This window comes from Triturus cristatus, chromosome 3_1, assembly GCF_964204655.1.
Source record: "Triturus cristatus chromosome 3_1, aTriCri1.1, whole genome shotgun sequence".
NCBI lineage: Eukaryota > Metazoa > Chordata > Amphibia > Caudata > Salamandridae > Triturus > Triturus cristatus.
In genome coordinates, this window is record NC_140583.1 from 1109748866 (window position 1) to 1109766582 (window position 17717).

The 17717-nt window shown below is 45.9% G+C and overlaps 1 protein-coding gene across 5 annotated transcripts in view; it reads right to left on the reverse strand.

The window, feature by feature from the left end:
- The window catches only part of PTPN4 (protein tyrosine phosphatase non-receptor type 4), a 1082125-nt gene that overhangs the window by 472266 nt on the left and 592142 nt on the right, over positions 1 to 17717 (reverse strand). For all 5 annotated transcript variants that reach the window (XM_085645981.1, XM_085645984.1, XM_085645983.1 and 2 more), the window contains one exon: positions 5064 to 5220. In XM_085645981.1, coding sequence (XP_085502107.1) covers positions 5064 to 5220 — 157 coding nt within the window. The remainder of the gene's footprint in view (positions 1 to 5063; positions 5221 to 17717) is intronic.

A 17717-nucleotide genomic window follows, 5' to 3' on the forward strand; every position in this document is an offset into this window, starting at 1 on the left:
GAACTGGTTCTATTACATGCTTCTGAAGAAGTGATAGAACTTCTTGTTTGAGTAGTGTTAGATGTTCTTTGGAAATTCAACGTTGTCTGGGTGGTATATTTGGGGGAGTTGCATCAAGTTCCAGGCAGTAACCATACTGGATAATTTGTCTTACCCACCTGTCTGTACTGATGGAGTTCCAGACAGGTAGGAACTGTGATAGTCTTCCTCCGACCGGAGTGGAATTGTCTGGAGGGAGCGGAGGGAAGTCATTGCTTGGCAGTAGGGGAGGTTCGGTTGTTGTTACCTCGACCTCTCCCTTTGTTATTATTTCCTCTGTAACCCTCTAAAATATCCCTTGCTGGGGGATGTTTGTGTAGGAGTCTTGTAGGAGGAGGAAGTAGTGTGTGCCAATGTTCTTGGATCCGCCCCTATAGAAGGAGCGACAAAAGGAACCTCGTGTGATCTGAAATTGTAATACTCCCATAGATTTTGCAGTGTGTCTTTTTTACTTTTTTCTAGAGCTGTGTCCACAGCTGGGCCAAACAGGTGTTCTTGATCGAACGCCTGATTTAAAATAGTTGTTTGCACTTCCTGTTCAGTTCCGGAAATGCGTAACCATGCATGCCTCCGGAGTAAGACACTGGTGTTAATAGATCTAGATGCAGTGTCTGCTGCACCAAGGGCACATTTGATCGATGCATTTGTAATTAACTTGCCCTCCTGGACCAGATCTTTGGCTTTGGCCATGTATTGGTAAGGTAAGTGTTGGATAAGATCTTCAAGCTCATAGTAGTGAGCCCTGTCATATCTGGCAAGTAGTGCTTGCGCGTTAGCTATCCTAAAGTGATTGGCTGCTTGAGAGGCAACTCTTTTACCTGATGCATCCAGCAGTTTAGACTCTTTATTTGGGGTGGTGCATCACCAAAGGCCTGGGAATTTGCACTTTTTCTTGCATTAGACACTACCAAAGAATCTAAGGGGATTTGTCCTTTGATGTATACTGGATCTTTAGGGACAGGCTTATATTTTTTTATCAATCCAAAGATTGAGAATCCTGGCCCTGACAGGGTCTTTAAATATGTCTGGTGCATGTTTAATTACACCTTTGAGCATTGGCAATGTGTGTATTGCTTTTTGTAACTGAGCAAAAGTGTTCAGTAGGAAGTCTTCCTTCATGGGGTCGGAATATAGTTCGCCATGAAATTGCGCAGCCCTATTAATGAGCTGACTAAATCCTATACTGTCATCTGGGGGGGGATGGCTTAGATGGGTATGGGTCTGGATCAGGAAGGTCTGGAGGATCTGTGGGATCCTCGTAATCGTCCCATGTATCTTGTGGTGGGGTAGTATCATCATCCGGGTCATCTAAGGGATCTTTACCATGTCCACCCCCATCCCCTAAATCATCCTCATCCTGTGGTGGTAAGGGTGAGCATGGAGAAAGTCTAGTTGAGTGTATAGGAGAGTTTATAGGAGACAAAGGTTTAGTAGGAAGAATAGGAGAAGGGGGTCTCAGGGGTGAAGTTGCAGTCTCTTTACAGGTACCGCAAGTGTGTGTGAGGTATCAGATTTCCTCTTCTTTGTTGGAAGACTAACAATATGACCTGTTTTAGGGTTCACATGTAATGTTTTTTGTTTTGGATCGACGGGATCTGGCTCAAACAGTTCTTCCTGCTTGTCTCCTTTCAGTGCCGATTTTTTCGGTTCCGAGCGTGGCTTTGATTTGGTCTCTAGCCGTAGGAGTCTTGTGCTCCTTTGGCTTTGAAGTCAGTGCCGAGTCGGAACTTTTCTTCGGATCCTAAGATCTTCGTGCTTTTCCGGTTTCGAGGCCTTATGGTCTTTCGGAGCTGAAGGGTATGATGCCGAGGCCTTTTTGGATGTAATGGAGATGTGTATCCCCGATTTCGGTACCAAAAGTGTTTTCTGGGTACGGATATGAGGCTTGCTCGGTCCCGGTGCAGCCTGTTGCACCGTAACGTGTCTTCAATCACGGGCGGTTTTCTTGGATCGAAAAGAGGCGCAGGCTTGGCAATCCTTTTCTTCGTGTTCTGGCGATAGACAAAGGTTGCAGCCCTTGTGGTGGTCACTGTGTGAAAATTTTACTCCACACTGGGGGCATTTTTTAAATGGAGTCCTTTCCATTGGCCGTAGGCCCGAATGGCATCGATAGGCCCAGCGGCCCATGTTGACGACCAGAATCGAGGATTTGGGCATTAGCGTGTCGAAGGCACGCAAACTAAACAATACTGTTGAGTGGTGATGGTTACGCGTCGAAAAAGGTTTGGAAACATGGAACCGGAGCGCAGCAAGTCACATCCGAACCCGATGGCAGAAAAAAACAATCTGAGGATGGCGTCGATGCCCATGCACACTGTAGTCCAAGGGAGGAGTCATCTATCTCGTGACTACAAAGACTTTTTCCAAGACAAAAACAAACTGCAAACATCCGAGCCCAACACCAGATGGCGATCTATGCACAAGTATGTATTATGCAGCTCATATGACTCGAACATACAACAAGGAGTGCAGCATTCCATTAATTTTAAGCATGGCAAAGATCAACCATTCAAGCTCCAAGGTACCTTGGAATTTCAGAGACTCTAGTTTGAATTCAACATCTAGAATATGGAGGGCATTCCTTTACCCGAGTCCCTAATATCACACTTGTGGTTTAAAACCTGTATGGCATGTGATGGAAACGGGCAAATGCCAACACTTGAACATGAAGTGGAAGAGCAGATATGATGACCAGGCTACGTTTTTTAACACTGTGAATCCTCAAACTGTCAGAAGGCAGCTCTTTTTACCATCTCCCCACAGCCACTCTTTTTTTTTTTTTTTTTTAATTGACATTTTCAATTGTATACAATACAATATACCAACAACAACAAAAATAATAATAAACACACCAGTACAATCAGTACATTCCCTCATGGTATTATGTCGAAACGTGGGACAAAAAAGTGAATAATGTATGCAATCTTAAATCATACAGTTTGCTGGGTATTCGCTACATAACCCGCTTCGTCGTATAGCCTCCGCCTGTACAGTACCTGTCGAGAGCTCAACATGACACTTGTTCCCTACACTTTTACTTCGTCTACACATCTTCCGCCAGACCCGCGGTCATCACTATCCAACTTCCCTGTCAGTGATACAAAGGTGTGCTCCATCTGCAGCGACATTCGCTGGGCCAAATATACGTACCCCCTCCCACTCCGTCCATCCCTCAGTGGTATCCTAGACCAGAAGCCCCCCCAGACCTACTCATTCTCAACCTGCCGGCTTTGTGCCCATTGCAGAAATAGCTCCCAGATGTCTCGTGGCCTGGAAGTGGGTGGCATGAGTTCCCAAAAAACAGAGAGCTGAGTGTGACCGTATGTCACCGAAGCCAGCCAGCCCTCAAATGTTGGCATCCTCCTCCCACCCCAGCACAGTGCCACCTGTCTTTTGGCAAATAATAATAACAAAGCATGCAATTTACGCACTTTTGGCAATGTATTTTTGACAAACCCCAGTAACCCCACTTCGGGAGTTGGCACATCAGCCCTTCCAGTGATTTGATTGATGGAGGTGAATATCCGCGACCAGAACTCCGCTATATTGGGGCAGTCCCAAGCCATATACAGGAACGTAGCTGGGGAGAATCCACATCTCCAGCAGTCACTATCCGTGCGCACCCCCATCCTGTGCAGCCCTATAGGGGTTCTATAAAACCTGTGCAGAAATTTGAAGTGAATTAATCTGAGCTTGTAATTGGGAGACAGCTCAGTCAGCTGCCCACAGCAAAACTTCCATTGATCCTCCGTCAGCGGGACGGCCAGCTCAGCATCTCCCCACAGCCATTCTTATTGAAAACATTCACTGGCATCATTCATCAGGTTGAACTGAAAGGCAGGGTTGGCAATCAATGAATAGCAAACAAAAAATATTAACCCTGTTGCCAGACTGAAGACTTGGTGTCCCTCTAACCATTACGTATGGAACTTGATCTCTTAAAATAAGTTTCACTGGACATTTTAAGCAGCAGTGGTGGAGAGTAAGCATACATGTTTTTAATGCACAGTTAGAGTTCTAACATGTATTTGAGTTTACAATTGGTTGTGAATCTGCCTTTTTAATTTCTTTTGCAAACTGGAATATGGTAAAACCAGGGATATAACAAGATTACACATTCTGTTTGGAAAACAATAGCAATTTGGAGTTTCAGGAATATTTAAATATCTTAGAATGTGTAGACACTAACTGTTGTGAGTTAAAGGGTTTATATGATCTTTTAAAAGCTTTGCATACACGAAGACATTTTAAGTTTAAAAAATTGAAGCATTTAGGAGGTTCTAAAAATGTGTTTTGAATCTATACTTTAAAAAACTGTTAGCCATGTAGCTCTAAACCTCTGAGGGTTATTTGAAAACATTAAATTATTTCAAAAAGCTTGATTGTCTTAAAACTTTGAAAACATGGTGCTTAAAACTATATAAAGAGGGATGAGGGAGATATGTGGTGGAAAAAATGTCTATTTAATTGAATGAGAAGGGATATTAACTGGAAAAGTTGCTTTAATAAAAAATGAACAATTTTACATTTTCACCAAACCGATTTGGGGATTTGCCAAAACATCTAAGTTTTTTCTTTGCACAAAATAATTCACCCTGGTCAACAGAAAATGGCCAAAAACGGTAATTATACTGGACAAAAGAAAAACAATTGGCAACAGTAAATGCAGAAAATCTAGGTTGTAGAAAAACAAAATCTGAATTAAGGATCTAATCCTCGAGCATTTGCACTCGTACAGAAATCTCCACAAAGGGATCAAAAACATTGGACACCATATTATCAAACTTATGATGTGTATGGTAGCTGAAACATCTATAGAGGCAAAGATTTCTTCTTTGCATTACGCACTAATCACCGGCAGTGGAAACATGTAAAAACAATACGAGTCTGAGCGACTCTTGTCTTTTGTTAAATAGCATTTCTATTTTGTTTTAGATGTCTTGTTTTGCTTTGATGAAATTACTATAGAAGAGGTGAAAAACAAATTTTCAGACCGACAATGGACTACAATTCCTTTTACTCACCATTTGGTCGAACTAACAGCACAAGTTCACCTGAGTGCCTCTCACAGCTTGCTTTTATAAACATAACCACTTGATCATGAGTATGCTCCGATATATCCCTGCCATTGATCAGTACAACTTGATCACCTTCATTCAACCTAGGGACACACAGATCGGCCTGTAACAGAAAAATAAAGTTACATGTAAAGCTCTACCTTACAAAAATATATATTTGTCTGATTTCAGGTCTCTTTTCAAAATGTTGCAGAGTCATACGTAACATCACAAAAGCCAAGGTCCTAACCTCTTTACAAGGTACAATGTACAGATTCCAAACCGATGACTGCAATAGGGAGTTTTAGAAGATGGCCTTCTAGCTGTCAAAACACAAACTTTGATGATATGAATCTTAAAAACGGTACAACAGTAGTTAAGTGCATTCTTACAATCAATTCAGGTACAGGGTGGTCCACTAATAGCCTTTTCTGAAACAGAGCAACCTCCCTACATGGAGCATCACTGAAGTGGTAAGAGTATTATAGCAAATCTATCCTGGCCTAGTTTTGTTCTAGCATTCCCGTGGTATTACTGTCAAAAGTTGTAAACTGATTCATTCATTTCACAAAGGGACAACCCTAGGCCAGCTCCTGATGTTGCCATTTGTCACACAACTCAATCTGACACGAGAATCAATTCTTCAGCTACACCAAATCTACCAGGAATAGGAATGCACCAACAATCTGATCTATGGAGCAACTAATGCAAGACGGCAGTGGGCCTAAGAACCAGAAGGACTTTACTGGTTAAAAAGGACCGAACTTAATGGACGAGTTAATTACCTTCGGTAACGGTGTATCTGGTAGAGACACAGTCTAGCCGCAGATTCCTTTATTTAAGAATATCCCAAGGCGTCAGACTGGATTCGGAAAACTTTCTGCAGCAGCACCTCTGCGCGCCAGGGGGCGGTGCCGCACGGCTCCGCCCTGACGTCATCTACGGACTTGATGTCAGCGGAACCATATATGTCCAACCCGGCGCGCTGACGTCAGTTTTCGTCGGAGAGACTTTACAGCGCCACAACGCGGAGCCACCACCAAAAACTGTGAGAGTATGGGAACAGTGTGCGAAAAAGATGAAAAAGAAAAAAATTGAATGGTGAAAAACAGCACCATAAAGGACAGTGCCAGGCACTGTATACTGAATTGAAGGGAAAGAGCAGAGCACTACTCTGAGAAGCAACCCCGCAAAAGCGAAGGGTAAACCTCGTCCGGAGGCAGAAGAATATGTGAAAAAACATTATGGCAGACGACAGAAAGTCTGCAACCACAATATTTAACCGTGAAGGACAACAAGTCTGGAACACATGAGCAAAGACAATCCACCACAAGAGGGCACCAGAAAGGGACATCCTATCCCCAGTAAGAGGCCTATAGACTGAGGCAGAGCCAATAGACTCAAAATAAATGGACTTGAGGGAATATAGGAGACACCAAGGCGATTGAGAAGGGGGAAGCGGTGAGGAGGGAACAGGAGTAGATCCACACTGGACAACCTAGGACATAAGGATATAAAAGGACACATGAGCAAACCGCCCAATCACGCGAATGGGTGGAGTAGAGCAAACAAAACAAAATTAAGCATTCCGTCTAGGAGAGAAGTGAAAGATGTCACCCCGCAGAAAGACAAAGCCTCCCGGAGGGAGGCGAATGCAGGAAACCCAACCTGAAAAGGTCCTCACAGATTGGGGAGGATGGGCAGACGTTAAGGAATCTGCGGATAGACTGTCTCTACCAGATGCACAGTTACCGAAGGTAAATAACTCGTCCATCTGATAGAGACAACTAGCAGCAGATTCCTTAACTTTGAATAGATACCAAAGCCATACGCATAGAGAAGACGTGTCTGCGACTGAACCCCACCAAGTTCCAGAGAGAAATCGCCGACAACAAGGTGACGAAACACAGTGGGGACCGCAATGCCAGCGCAACCAACACCAGACCACAAAGCTCTGAAAAGAGCGGAAAACAATGGGAGGCAAAGGCACCACAAGCCGTCAAAGAACAGCATAAAAAACCCGTATGTATATCGGGTTGTGAGAAAGAAAGCACAGAGCCAGAAATGTCGGTGCGGAAGCAAGAGTTCATGGCTTCGTAGAAGAAGAGGAACTGAGCCTAGGGTCTGAAGGATCCGCAGGATCAGAAGTGTCGACCGGAATCAAGACCCAGAGAGAGAACAAAACGGTATCACAGAGTCAGCGCATATCGGTCGAGTATGCACAACAGCGGAAAAAGCACTGTTGAACCTGCACCTGCTAAGATTCGGCAGCAGTGGCAGGATGCCGACCCATGGCCAGAAGTGCCGGCATTACCAGAAACACAAGGCACTCCAGCACACAGTTGCTCCTTCACAAAGACATTTGAGAGGGTAGACGGCAACAAGTAGAAGCACCCAGAACAGGACCACAGTAAGAATGTTATTCATGTGGAAGACAGGAATACACAGAAGCATACAGTGTGGATGCCAAAACCACACTAAGTATGGGAAAATCCCCCTGTAGGGTAGCGTGAGCTGCCCAGATGTGAAAGACGCATCACCAGGTAAGCAACCGGTAAAAAGGGGTATCCGGCAAGCCGGACACACACACAAGAGCTCGTACCATGAGCAGACCGGGCCTAAGACCACATACACCGCAGGAAGTATCGTTGCCTGCGCGACCCCGCTTTGGGAAGAGCACAGAGCATATATATATCAAGAAATGTACACAGCAAGAAATGATGTGTTGCATAATACAAGACTAGGGCACGCCATAAGTACTAACAGTCATGTTGAAGTAGAATCGGACAGGACATTGTCCAGATCTGTAAGCGACATCAGCCACCCGCTCAGGAGGACCCACGGTCCCCCGCTAGACTGATGAGGAGATGGAGCCAGACATGATAATGGAAACAGCCAGGAATAGGCAAATGGTCCAGGGACCCAAGAAGCGAGTATCCTGAAGAGAACACTACCCCTGAGAGTAGTTACAGCAGGAACCCAAAGTAGAAGTATGGAAAACACCAGTGCGGAAAGCAGCAGGGAAAGAGGAAAAAAAAACTCCTGTTGGAGAAGTGCCCAGAAATCGAGGGCACAAGGCAATGTACGGCATAGACATACATTGCGAAGACGCCAACGTCTAAGCCAAGTCCAGACAGGGATGAAGTATGAAAAATCATTACCCATCCCGAAGAGGGGATGGTAGAACCAGCACCGCAGTAGCAGAAAAAAGAAATCTAACACCCTATGATAGCGAATTATACCGGGGTGCACTACCGGTACCCGCAAACAGTAAAGAAGCGTGCCGCGCAGCGGCTGTGCCCTGGCGCTATACGATGGCAGGGCATCAGCCGTGGAAGAACTGTGCCAGAACGGAACCGAACAAGGGTCCCTAAGAGACAATGGCCGGCGAAAAGAAGAGCAGCCAATCTGGACAAAGAGGAGCACAGCAATGCTGAAAAACGCCCCTGTGAAAGGCAGGGCGAGGCAGAAGCCTCACCGTAGGAAACCTATACCGATACTTCGATGTACTACGGACAACTGTAGATCCTACCTGTAATTGAAAGTGCTATTGAGCGGCGTCAACCTGTGGGTCGCATACAGCAGAAAGAGAAGACAGAGTGATCCAGAGAAGAACCTCTGTTAGGAATACTCCACAGGAGCGTACCAAGCCTTCCTTGGAGGAAGGCAGCTACACAACAGCCAGCAAATACGCCACATAGGGTAGGTCTTAACCCTGACAAGGGGCTTTCTTCTGGAGCCAAACTCACAGACAGAGGACTGAAAAGAAGGCAGAACCAGCTGACCAGTTGTACCGACCAAAGGCAAACATTGCAGAGCATCTGTTCAGACCATCTGGGAATTACGTTGTGAACCCAGGGTCCAAAACAAAGAAGGCAACTCTGCCCATCAGTTACAAGCAACAAAAAGTTACACAACATGTGACAAAGACAGGCCACGAGGCGGGAGACCGCTGAATCAGCGTGACAGTCAAAAAGGTCCACACCATTGAATGGCAGATCTCGAAGAGCATCCCGAACGTTGTCAGGAAAACGACTTTCTCGCAGCCATGCATGGCGGCGCAATGCAACCAAGCGGGCCATTGCTCTACCAACAAATTCGATAGAGTCCAGGGCCGATCAAATGGAAAATTGTGCCATCCCCCGGCCATCAAGAATAAGACGATGCAATTCAGCTTGTGGCCCTTCTGGGAGAGAAGGAAGAAGGAGCTCAACCAAGTCCCAAAGGGCAAAGGGAGCACGTGCAAACACGCAAGACGCGTTTAAGGCACGGATGTCCGCACTGGCGGAGGCAGAAATGTGGCGCCCACATGTCTCCAGCCACCGAGACTCCCTAGTGGGAGGGAGCAACGGCAGGGCGAAAGAAGGCTGAAAGGTGAAAGCCGCCTGGACAACCAGACCCTGAGCTCTAGGGTGAAGGGACAAGCAGACTGGATCGTATGGGGCCGGGCAATGCCGGCGAGCAATGGCTCGATCAACAGGGTCACCAGAGGAGGGCCGTGCCCAGGTACCAAGCATGATATCAAACAAAGACCCACCAAGGGGCAGCAAAGGCTCCACGTCCACAGGCTCCATGTGGAGGAGATCCAGTAAAGGATCAGTGGGTAGGGAAACCCCAGGGGACTGCAAGCGGAGAATATCCGCAGCCCCGCGAATAGCCCTCGCGAATGCCGCGCTAGCCTCTGTCGCCATTCTGGGAGGTAACAACAGACCGTCGGTAGGGGACGGTTGAAGGCTAACTCGTCCACTAGAGAATAAAGGTGGAGCATCCTGGGGTTGATCCTAAGGCCAAGGAACACAAGGCACCTGAACCAAGGGGCTCTGAAACAACCCTGGGCATGGTGAGCCCAGAGGGAGCCCATCCTCCTGTAACAGAGGAGCCGCAGGCGCCGACTCGACGTCGGGAACCTCCAGAGGGGAGTCGATCCGGGCGTGGGTGGATGACGACTCGACCTCTACCTCCGGGGAGGAAGGAGATCGACAGGGCGTCGAACTCGGCGCCGCAGCCGTCGTCAGCCCAGGAAGCCGCACCGGGCTATGCGTTGACTGGACGGGCGGGCTGGACGAACGACTGGGCAGTGTCCCGTCGATGTTTCATCAACTCCGGAACCGACGTCAACGCACGCAGCCGGCGCCGAGGACGAATCCTCCGGCGAGGATCCGACATGAGTGCCTTCCTCCTCTGTGGGACCCGAAGGCGCACCAGGGAAAGAGGGTGACCCAAAGAAAGCCTGGAGAGCCTTTGAATAGGCCTCCGTTTGGGCCCTTGTCGCTACGACACCAGCGAAGACTGGGTACAGGGGGGACTACTCCTGGGCGTCTGTGCTCAGCAAAGACCGAGAGCAGCGGGCCCCAGCGTCACGTTTACGAGAGGACAACCTCCGTGACTTATGTTTGTGCTTCCCTATCTCCGAACGATGTCCGCGTGAACAACCCCGTGAGCGGGCCCGATCCCAAGAGGGAGAACGGCGGCGTGATAGCGCGGGACCGGACATCCAGGCGGACAGCAGTTTCATACGACGCTCCTTTAGGGACTTTGGTTTCATTTGGTGACAGGCGTCGCACTCTTCGGAGTCGTGGTGCACCCCCAGGCACCACATATATATCGCGTGTGGATCTGTGACAGACATTTGCCGCTTGCAGGTCTCACACGCCTTAAAGCCCGAAGGCATCGCACACTGTTCTGTGACGCAGAAGACGTAAAAAATGCCTGAAAAACAGTCTAAGGAACCGTTGGTTTTTCCATGATCCGTGTTGGGAAGCGGAAAAGAAGGAGTCGTTTCTTACCTGTAACTCCAGTTCTCTTGTAGGGGGTATTTCCATGATAGTCAATCATGTGAATAGTCCCACCCATGTGCGTGGACCCCGGAGCACTTCATTAGATATATCTTCTTAAGTTGTCATCTTCTGCCTTTCTTCAGGAAGGCCTGTATAGACACTTAAGAGATAAAAAGACAATAATGCAGACTAACCAACAAGACTACACTGGCAATTACTTCATCTTGAAGTGAAAAAAGATAGCCAGTTTAACTTTTAAATTTAGCAATTTGCTGAGTTTTACACATAGAAAACTCTCCTTCACAAAGCTCCTTTTTTTCCAAGATAGAGATGAAAAGGAATGGATAGAGAAGCCCCCATAGGCTGCCATTATGTGTCTGCAAATGGGAACCGTGCCTTTAAGAGTCTCCAGAGACCCCCGGTATCCTATGAGGCACAGCCAGAGGCAGTTACTTTCAGTTCTTTTTGAAGGCGTAAAGAAGCAAAGCCTGCTGAGTATTGGGGACATCTGTGACTGCCACCAGGGAGGCGGGCGGGTTGCTTATGACTATCACGTAAATACCCCTACAAGAGAACAGGAGTTACAGATAAGAAACTACTCCTTCTCTTGTAGGGGATTTCCGTGTATAGTCATAATCATGTAAATAGACTAGCAAGCCCATCCCAAAACAACTCTCCGGCGGTGGAAGACACAGAGAACAGTCGCACTACTGTGAAAATAGATTTCGAAGAGAAGCCTGCCCAACCTGAGCATCTGCCCTAGCATCAGTGTCTAGGCAGTAATGCTTAGTAAATGTACGGACTGACTTCCAAGTGGCAGCCTTACAAATTTCCAAAATAGGTATGTTACGAAGTAAAGCTGCAGTAGCTGCTTTACCTCTGGTAGAGTGAGCCCTAGGCTTACTAACCAAAGTCTTGTTGGCTTTCTGATAACACAGCTGAATACAGGAAACAATCCATCTAGAAATGGATTGTTTAGAGGTAGCTAGACCAGTTCGGACCGAGGCATAGTTTACAAATAACTGGTCTGATCTACGAATATCCTTAGTCTTGTCCAAATAGAACTTCAAAACCCTCCTAACATCAAGGGAATGAAGCGACCTTTCCGCAGGAGAAGAGGGGTTCTGAAAAAATGTAGGCAGTGTAATAGCTTGGTTAACATGAAACTCTGAAACAACTTTAGGAAGGAACTTAGGTTGTGTCCTCAGAACTACCTTATAGGAATGAAAGACTGTATAAGGTTCTTTACAACATAATGCCTGAAGTTTGCTAACTCTGCGGGCAGAAGTTAGGGCGACAAGGTAAGCCGTCTTCCAGGACAGATGCTGAAGAGAAGCCTTCTGAATGGATTCAAACGGTTCCTTCATCAGTCATGAAAGGACCACATTTAGCTCCCAGGAAGGCGAAGGATGCCTAATGGGAGGAAACACTTTCTTCAATCCTTCAAGAAAATCTCTGATGACTGGGATTTAAAAAAAAGTAAGTTTGTGAAAGACATTTCTTATAATCAGTTAAAGCTGCCAGGTGAACTTTGATCAAATGGAACTGAAGGCCAGATTGAGCCAAGTGTAGTAAGGAAGGATGACATCTTCCTTACAGGAGGTAGGATCCACATTCTTAGAAGCACACCAGATGCAAAATCTTTTCCATTTATATGCATAGGACGTGCGTGTAGATGGTCGTTTGGCTTCCTTCAATATCTCCATACAGTCCCGAGGGAGATTCAAATGTCCGTATTGTACTAACTTAGGAGACATGCTGCCAAATTCAACAACGAGAGGTTTGGGTGCACCAACTGTCCGCCGAACTTCGTCAGAAGGTCCGGCCTGCATAGATGACGTAGATGTGGCAGGAGAGACCGGTGGAGTAAGTCTGTGAACCACCACTGACAGGGCTACTCCGGAGCAATGAGGATCATCTTGGCCCGTGACAGCGAAAGCTTGATCAGTACTGTCAGAATCAGGGGAATTGGCGGAAAAGCGTAGAGAAAGCCCCCTGACCAATTGATCCATAGTGCATTCCCCAGAGTCCCTGGTTGCTAAAACCTGGAGGCGAAGTCGCGGCATTTGCTGTTTTCTGCGGTAGCGAATAGATCGACTTCTGGAGTACCCCATCTTTTGAAGATGTCTTGCACCACCTTGTTGTTTAATACCCATTCGTGGTTTTGTTGAACGAGTCTGCTGAGCGCGTCTGCCTGAGCATTCTGAACATCGGGAAGGCGAGTTGCTGAGATGGTCAGGTTCCTGGCTAACAGCCAGTGCCAGATGGCGTGGGCTTCCCGAGATAACACTCGAGATCTGGAGCCTCCCTGCTTGTTGAGGTAGAACATTGTAGTCGTATTGTCCGTCTGGACAAGCAGGAAACAGGTGTGAAACGATGGCTGGACGGCTTTCAATGGACTGCTCGAAGCTCGAGGAAGTTGATGTGGTACTTGGTCTCTTTTGGGTACCACGAGCCCTGTACCTGAAGGTGATCGGAATGTGCACCCCATCCGTGGAGAGAAGCATCTGTCACTATTGTCTGCGTGGGTATGTCTTTGTGGAAGGGAATCCCCCGGAGGAGATTGCGTGGAGAACACCACCATCGGATGGATTGACGAGCCTGCTGCAACAGCTGAATTCTGTCTTCCCAATCCCCCAGCGTCTGATCCCACTGATCCTCCAGACATTCCTGCAGGGGTCTCATATGGAGGCATGCATTCGGAGTGAGGAATATGCATGAAGCCATCGAGCCCAGGAGAGACAATACTTTCCTCACCGTCAGGGAGGGCAGGATCATGAGAGCTTGAGCCTTCCAGAGGATCGATAAGCGTCTCTCCTCCGAAGGACACACATTGCTGTGCGTGTGTCTATAGTGGCTCCAAGGTACTGTAGACATTGTGCAGGAGTCGAGACAGACTTTGTGAGTTTGATGTGGAGTCCCAAACTAAACAGGAGATTGGAAGTCCAATTGAAATGCAGTTGCGCTTCCTGAAACGTAGCTGCCTTGATCAACCAGTTGTCCAGATACAGGTAGACTAACACTTTTTTTCCTCCTCAGATGCGCAGCCACCACAGCCATGCATTTTGAAAATGTCAGAGGAACTGACTTTAGACCGAAAGGCAGCACGGAGTATTGATAATGGTTGTTGCCCACGGTGAAACGCAGGAACTTGCGATGTTTCCTCGCTATGGGCACATGAAAATATGCGTTTTGCAGATCTATTGCGCATAGCCAGTCTCCCCGATGAAGTTGAGGCTAGATCTGATGAAAGGACAACATCCGAAATTTTTCTCTCCAAACCCATTTGTTGGCTTGTCGTAAGTCGAGGATGGGATCCAGTCTGACGCCTGGGGATATTCTAAGTTAAGGAATCTGCGGCTAGATGTCTCTATCAGATAGAGTATTTGTCTATTTGACATAATTAGAGTGAGGAAACCCTGTGCCTGCCCATGCCATGCACACTACTCCGGTAATATCAGGAACTCCAGTGCCAACCAGTGCCACTGCCCAAGAATCATGAACCCCAGACTTTCACAGTAGGACTGCGCTTGTCTTGGAAAAACCATTGGAATCACGCAACATTTACCAGGGCCTTGTAAACAGTCTTATCATTACTTCCCAGCAACTCTTATCTGGTCAAATGATCTCAGGTGTTATTCTGTTCTCCAGGCTCACCAGGACCTCATTGGGGACTCTTAAGAGCGGCAATTAACCTTTCAGAGACTAATGCCATGTGGGGAAAGTAATATCCGAAATCTCGAGAGAACTCAAGCTCTCATAAGATCTAGGTCTTGCCAACCATCCTGGACGCTGAGGCTATAAAAGCAACACCCTTCTGGGGCCTGTGTGTTGCATTGAGAAACCGTGTTTCAGAAAATACAATTTATTCATGAGGAGTTCCCTTATCTGTTGTCAATGCAATGTATATATTTTAAAGTCACCCACACTTAACACATCACGCTTGTTGTCACTTCTCTATGTGAGCACCTGAATTATTTCTTGCATATTTTCATAAATTAAATAACAAATGTTATTGTGACTGATGTGTCCCTGGTCATACTACGTATTGCTCCTTGAGGTATTAAGTATCGAACATAAGCCAATTGTCCCGAATTCTGACACTACCCTTGCATCCCCCCCTTGTTTGGACTATTTTTGGCCACTTAAGAACCATTGTTTCCTGAAACATTATTCCACCCCAGGTTCACTTAATTGGGGTACCTTTGTCTCTTACTACTTGCATTGAGAAACCGGCAGGGAAAACACCTGGAGGTGCAAAGCCCCAATACCTTGCAGGAGTTGCTTATGGCACAGTGTATTTTTCTTGCAGCTGACTAGACATTGAAATCATCTAAGGAAACTCAGAAAAGTGCTTAGTGCGCAAATTAATTCTTATTGATTTGAAAGAACTAAAATCGAGCAAGAACTCCAGAAAGTCAAAGGGTCATAACCAAGAACATTCTTGAGGACTATTTAAACCTATAGACTTCCATTGCATGTGCATGGCATTAAAATAAGTTTGTTGTTTTTGGGAGAAACTACATACTCAAAAACCTCATACCAAAGACTTGGGACTCTACAGTTGTGCTTCCCGATTTTAATTTATATTGCTATTGTCATAATGTAACCCAAAGCAGTGAATCCATAGATTCGATACACAATCTGTCATAGAGAAAAAGGTCATAGTTCCCTGCATGATTAAAATAGCTAAAATAAGATCCAAACCTGAAAGCTTAAAGATAAAAGCTCTGTGAAGCAAGAAAGCTAGAGATTCAGTACTCACATAATTCAGACGAAATCCAAGGGGCATATAAAGAAGTTAGGAGACCTGGGGGATTCTCCTACCTGGGGTACAGGCCAAAAAAAAGCATGACTCCTCAGCCTAGCCAAAAATCTCCCATGAACTCCACCTAGTGACAGCCAGCTTCACTCACCAAACGGTTGTAAGAGCCCTGCTGACATATGGGCAAGCTGACATAAGCACCTGAGAAGAGGCGCTCTTATCCAGCCAGGCCTGAGAGTATTCCAGAACTATGTTGCGGCTGCTCGGAAGAGTATTGGAGCCAAGTTAATGGGGTGGCTTAACACATGCTTACTGTAGTGCGTGGGTGGCAAAATAACTCCAATATATTGATGTTTGCAGGTCCAATTTAAGTAAATGAAAGAAATGTGCATATCTGATATTCCTGCAGGTAGTTAAAGCCATTGAATGATAAACACTATTTATATTTTGCAGGGTTTGAGTTTTAGGCGAGGCAGTGGTTGCAAAGTGGCCTTCTCTTATGTGATTCACGCTTTTTGCCAGTTCTGACTTTGCAGTTAAATTGATTACCTATTAAACGTTTTAGGCTAAAGCCCTTTAGATGGCTACATTAAATGCTGGTTTAGAACATACTCACTGCATTAGATTACATGCCTTAGTGTCAATGAATATAAACATGGTTTAAAACAGACTTGTGAATTGCATTTATGTGCAGGAGCTGGTACATCCCACACTACAGTCAATACATTTTGCTCCATCATATGCATACCTATTCAACTTAGCTGGGTTGCGCTTATGTTCAGTGTTTGTTCAGGGTGGTTTTAGGGTCATGCACTCATTAAATGGAAAAACCTGCTCGACTACACTCACCATAAAATATCACAAAGTGTCACACATACGGCATTGATATGTCACACAAACAATGAAAATAAAGAAATGTCACACTTATGGAATCAGAAAACTTGTCAGCTATGCCATGCTACTACTAAGTGTGGGTGGCATTATACCGTTCGAGAGAAAGTGTCACTTATTGTTGTTGAATGTCACTCATAATTAAAATGAAATTATGAAAATGACACACCTAAGCACTCTGAAACCTTGGCAGCTATGCAATGTGACCTGACAGTTAGTGAAAGCCAGAACACACCCCTGCAATTACTTCAAGAACACCCACTTTGAAGAAGCAGGACACATATCTGAAAAGGCAGCCCTCATGGAGTAAGTTGGCTTTTGAAGATCTCCACAGCTTGTAATATCTACCCAAGTCACCAATTCAGATAGTTCTTGCGGTCTACCTAGTGGCCATCGACGTTAATCAAGTGAGCAGCCTTGCTAATGTACTTGATAGAACAAAGCCAATTTTTTCAACAGAAATCTTTAATACACACATCGTGTTTATAAGGCTCAGTGTAAAATACTAAGCGGTGAAATGTTGTCTCATCATTGTTTAACAGGATGCAAGGTGTTAGTGGTGATGTCTGACAAGGAAAACAAACCTAGGCAGTTGCCATAGAATAATGATGGAAACAATGGTGGTTTGGCCATAGATGAGATCGGAGAATAGGAAGGCCTATTCAGTGGGGAGGGAAAGAATATGGGCAACATGTGGTAGATTCAGCACAAAGCACCGCTCTTGGTAAAGAAAATCCACTGGAGGTCCTAACACCACTACAATGGGACACAAAGTCTGAAGGGTTGAGGTTGGGGAAGAAATTAGTTAAGAAACAGATTATAATGGTGCTGGATACGTTGACATGTGCAAATTAAGTATCTACTGTAAGTTAATGACGTGACACAAAATCAACACATACCCTCCTGGCAGAGAAGTGTGAGGCTCTCAAGACCAAACCATTTTGCTGCAATAGTTTAAGTATGAAGCTGCCAGAAGTAGCGAAGTAGTTAATTTACAAACATTATTGCAAGTCTAGAGAGATCTGGTATGACAGAGAATGAGAGGTGACAATTTGTGCGGACTGGACTATGGAAAGGGAAAAGAACCAGAAAACAAACATTTGCTCTTGAGTTGTTTATTCAGGGAGCGGAAACCCAAATCTTCCAGGACATAGATATAGATATGATAGAGATTTCTCATATGCCTAA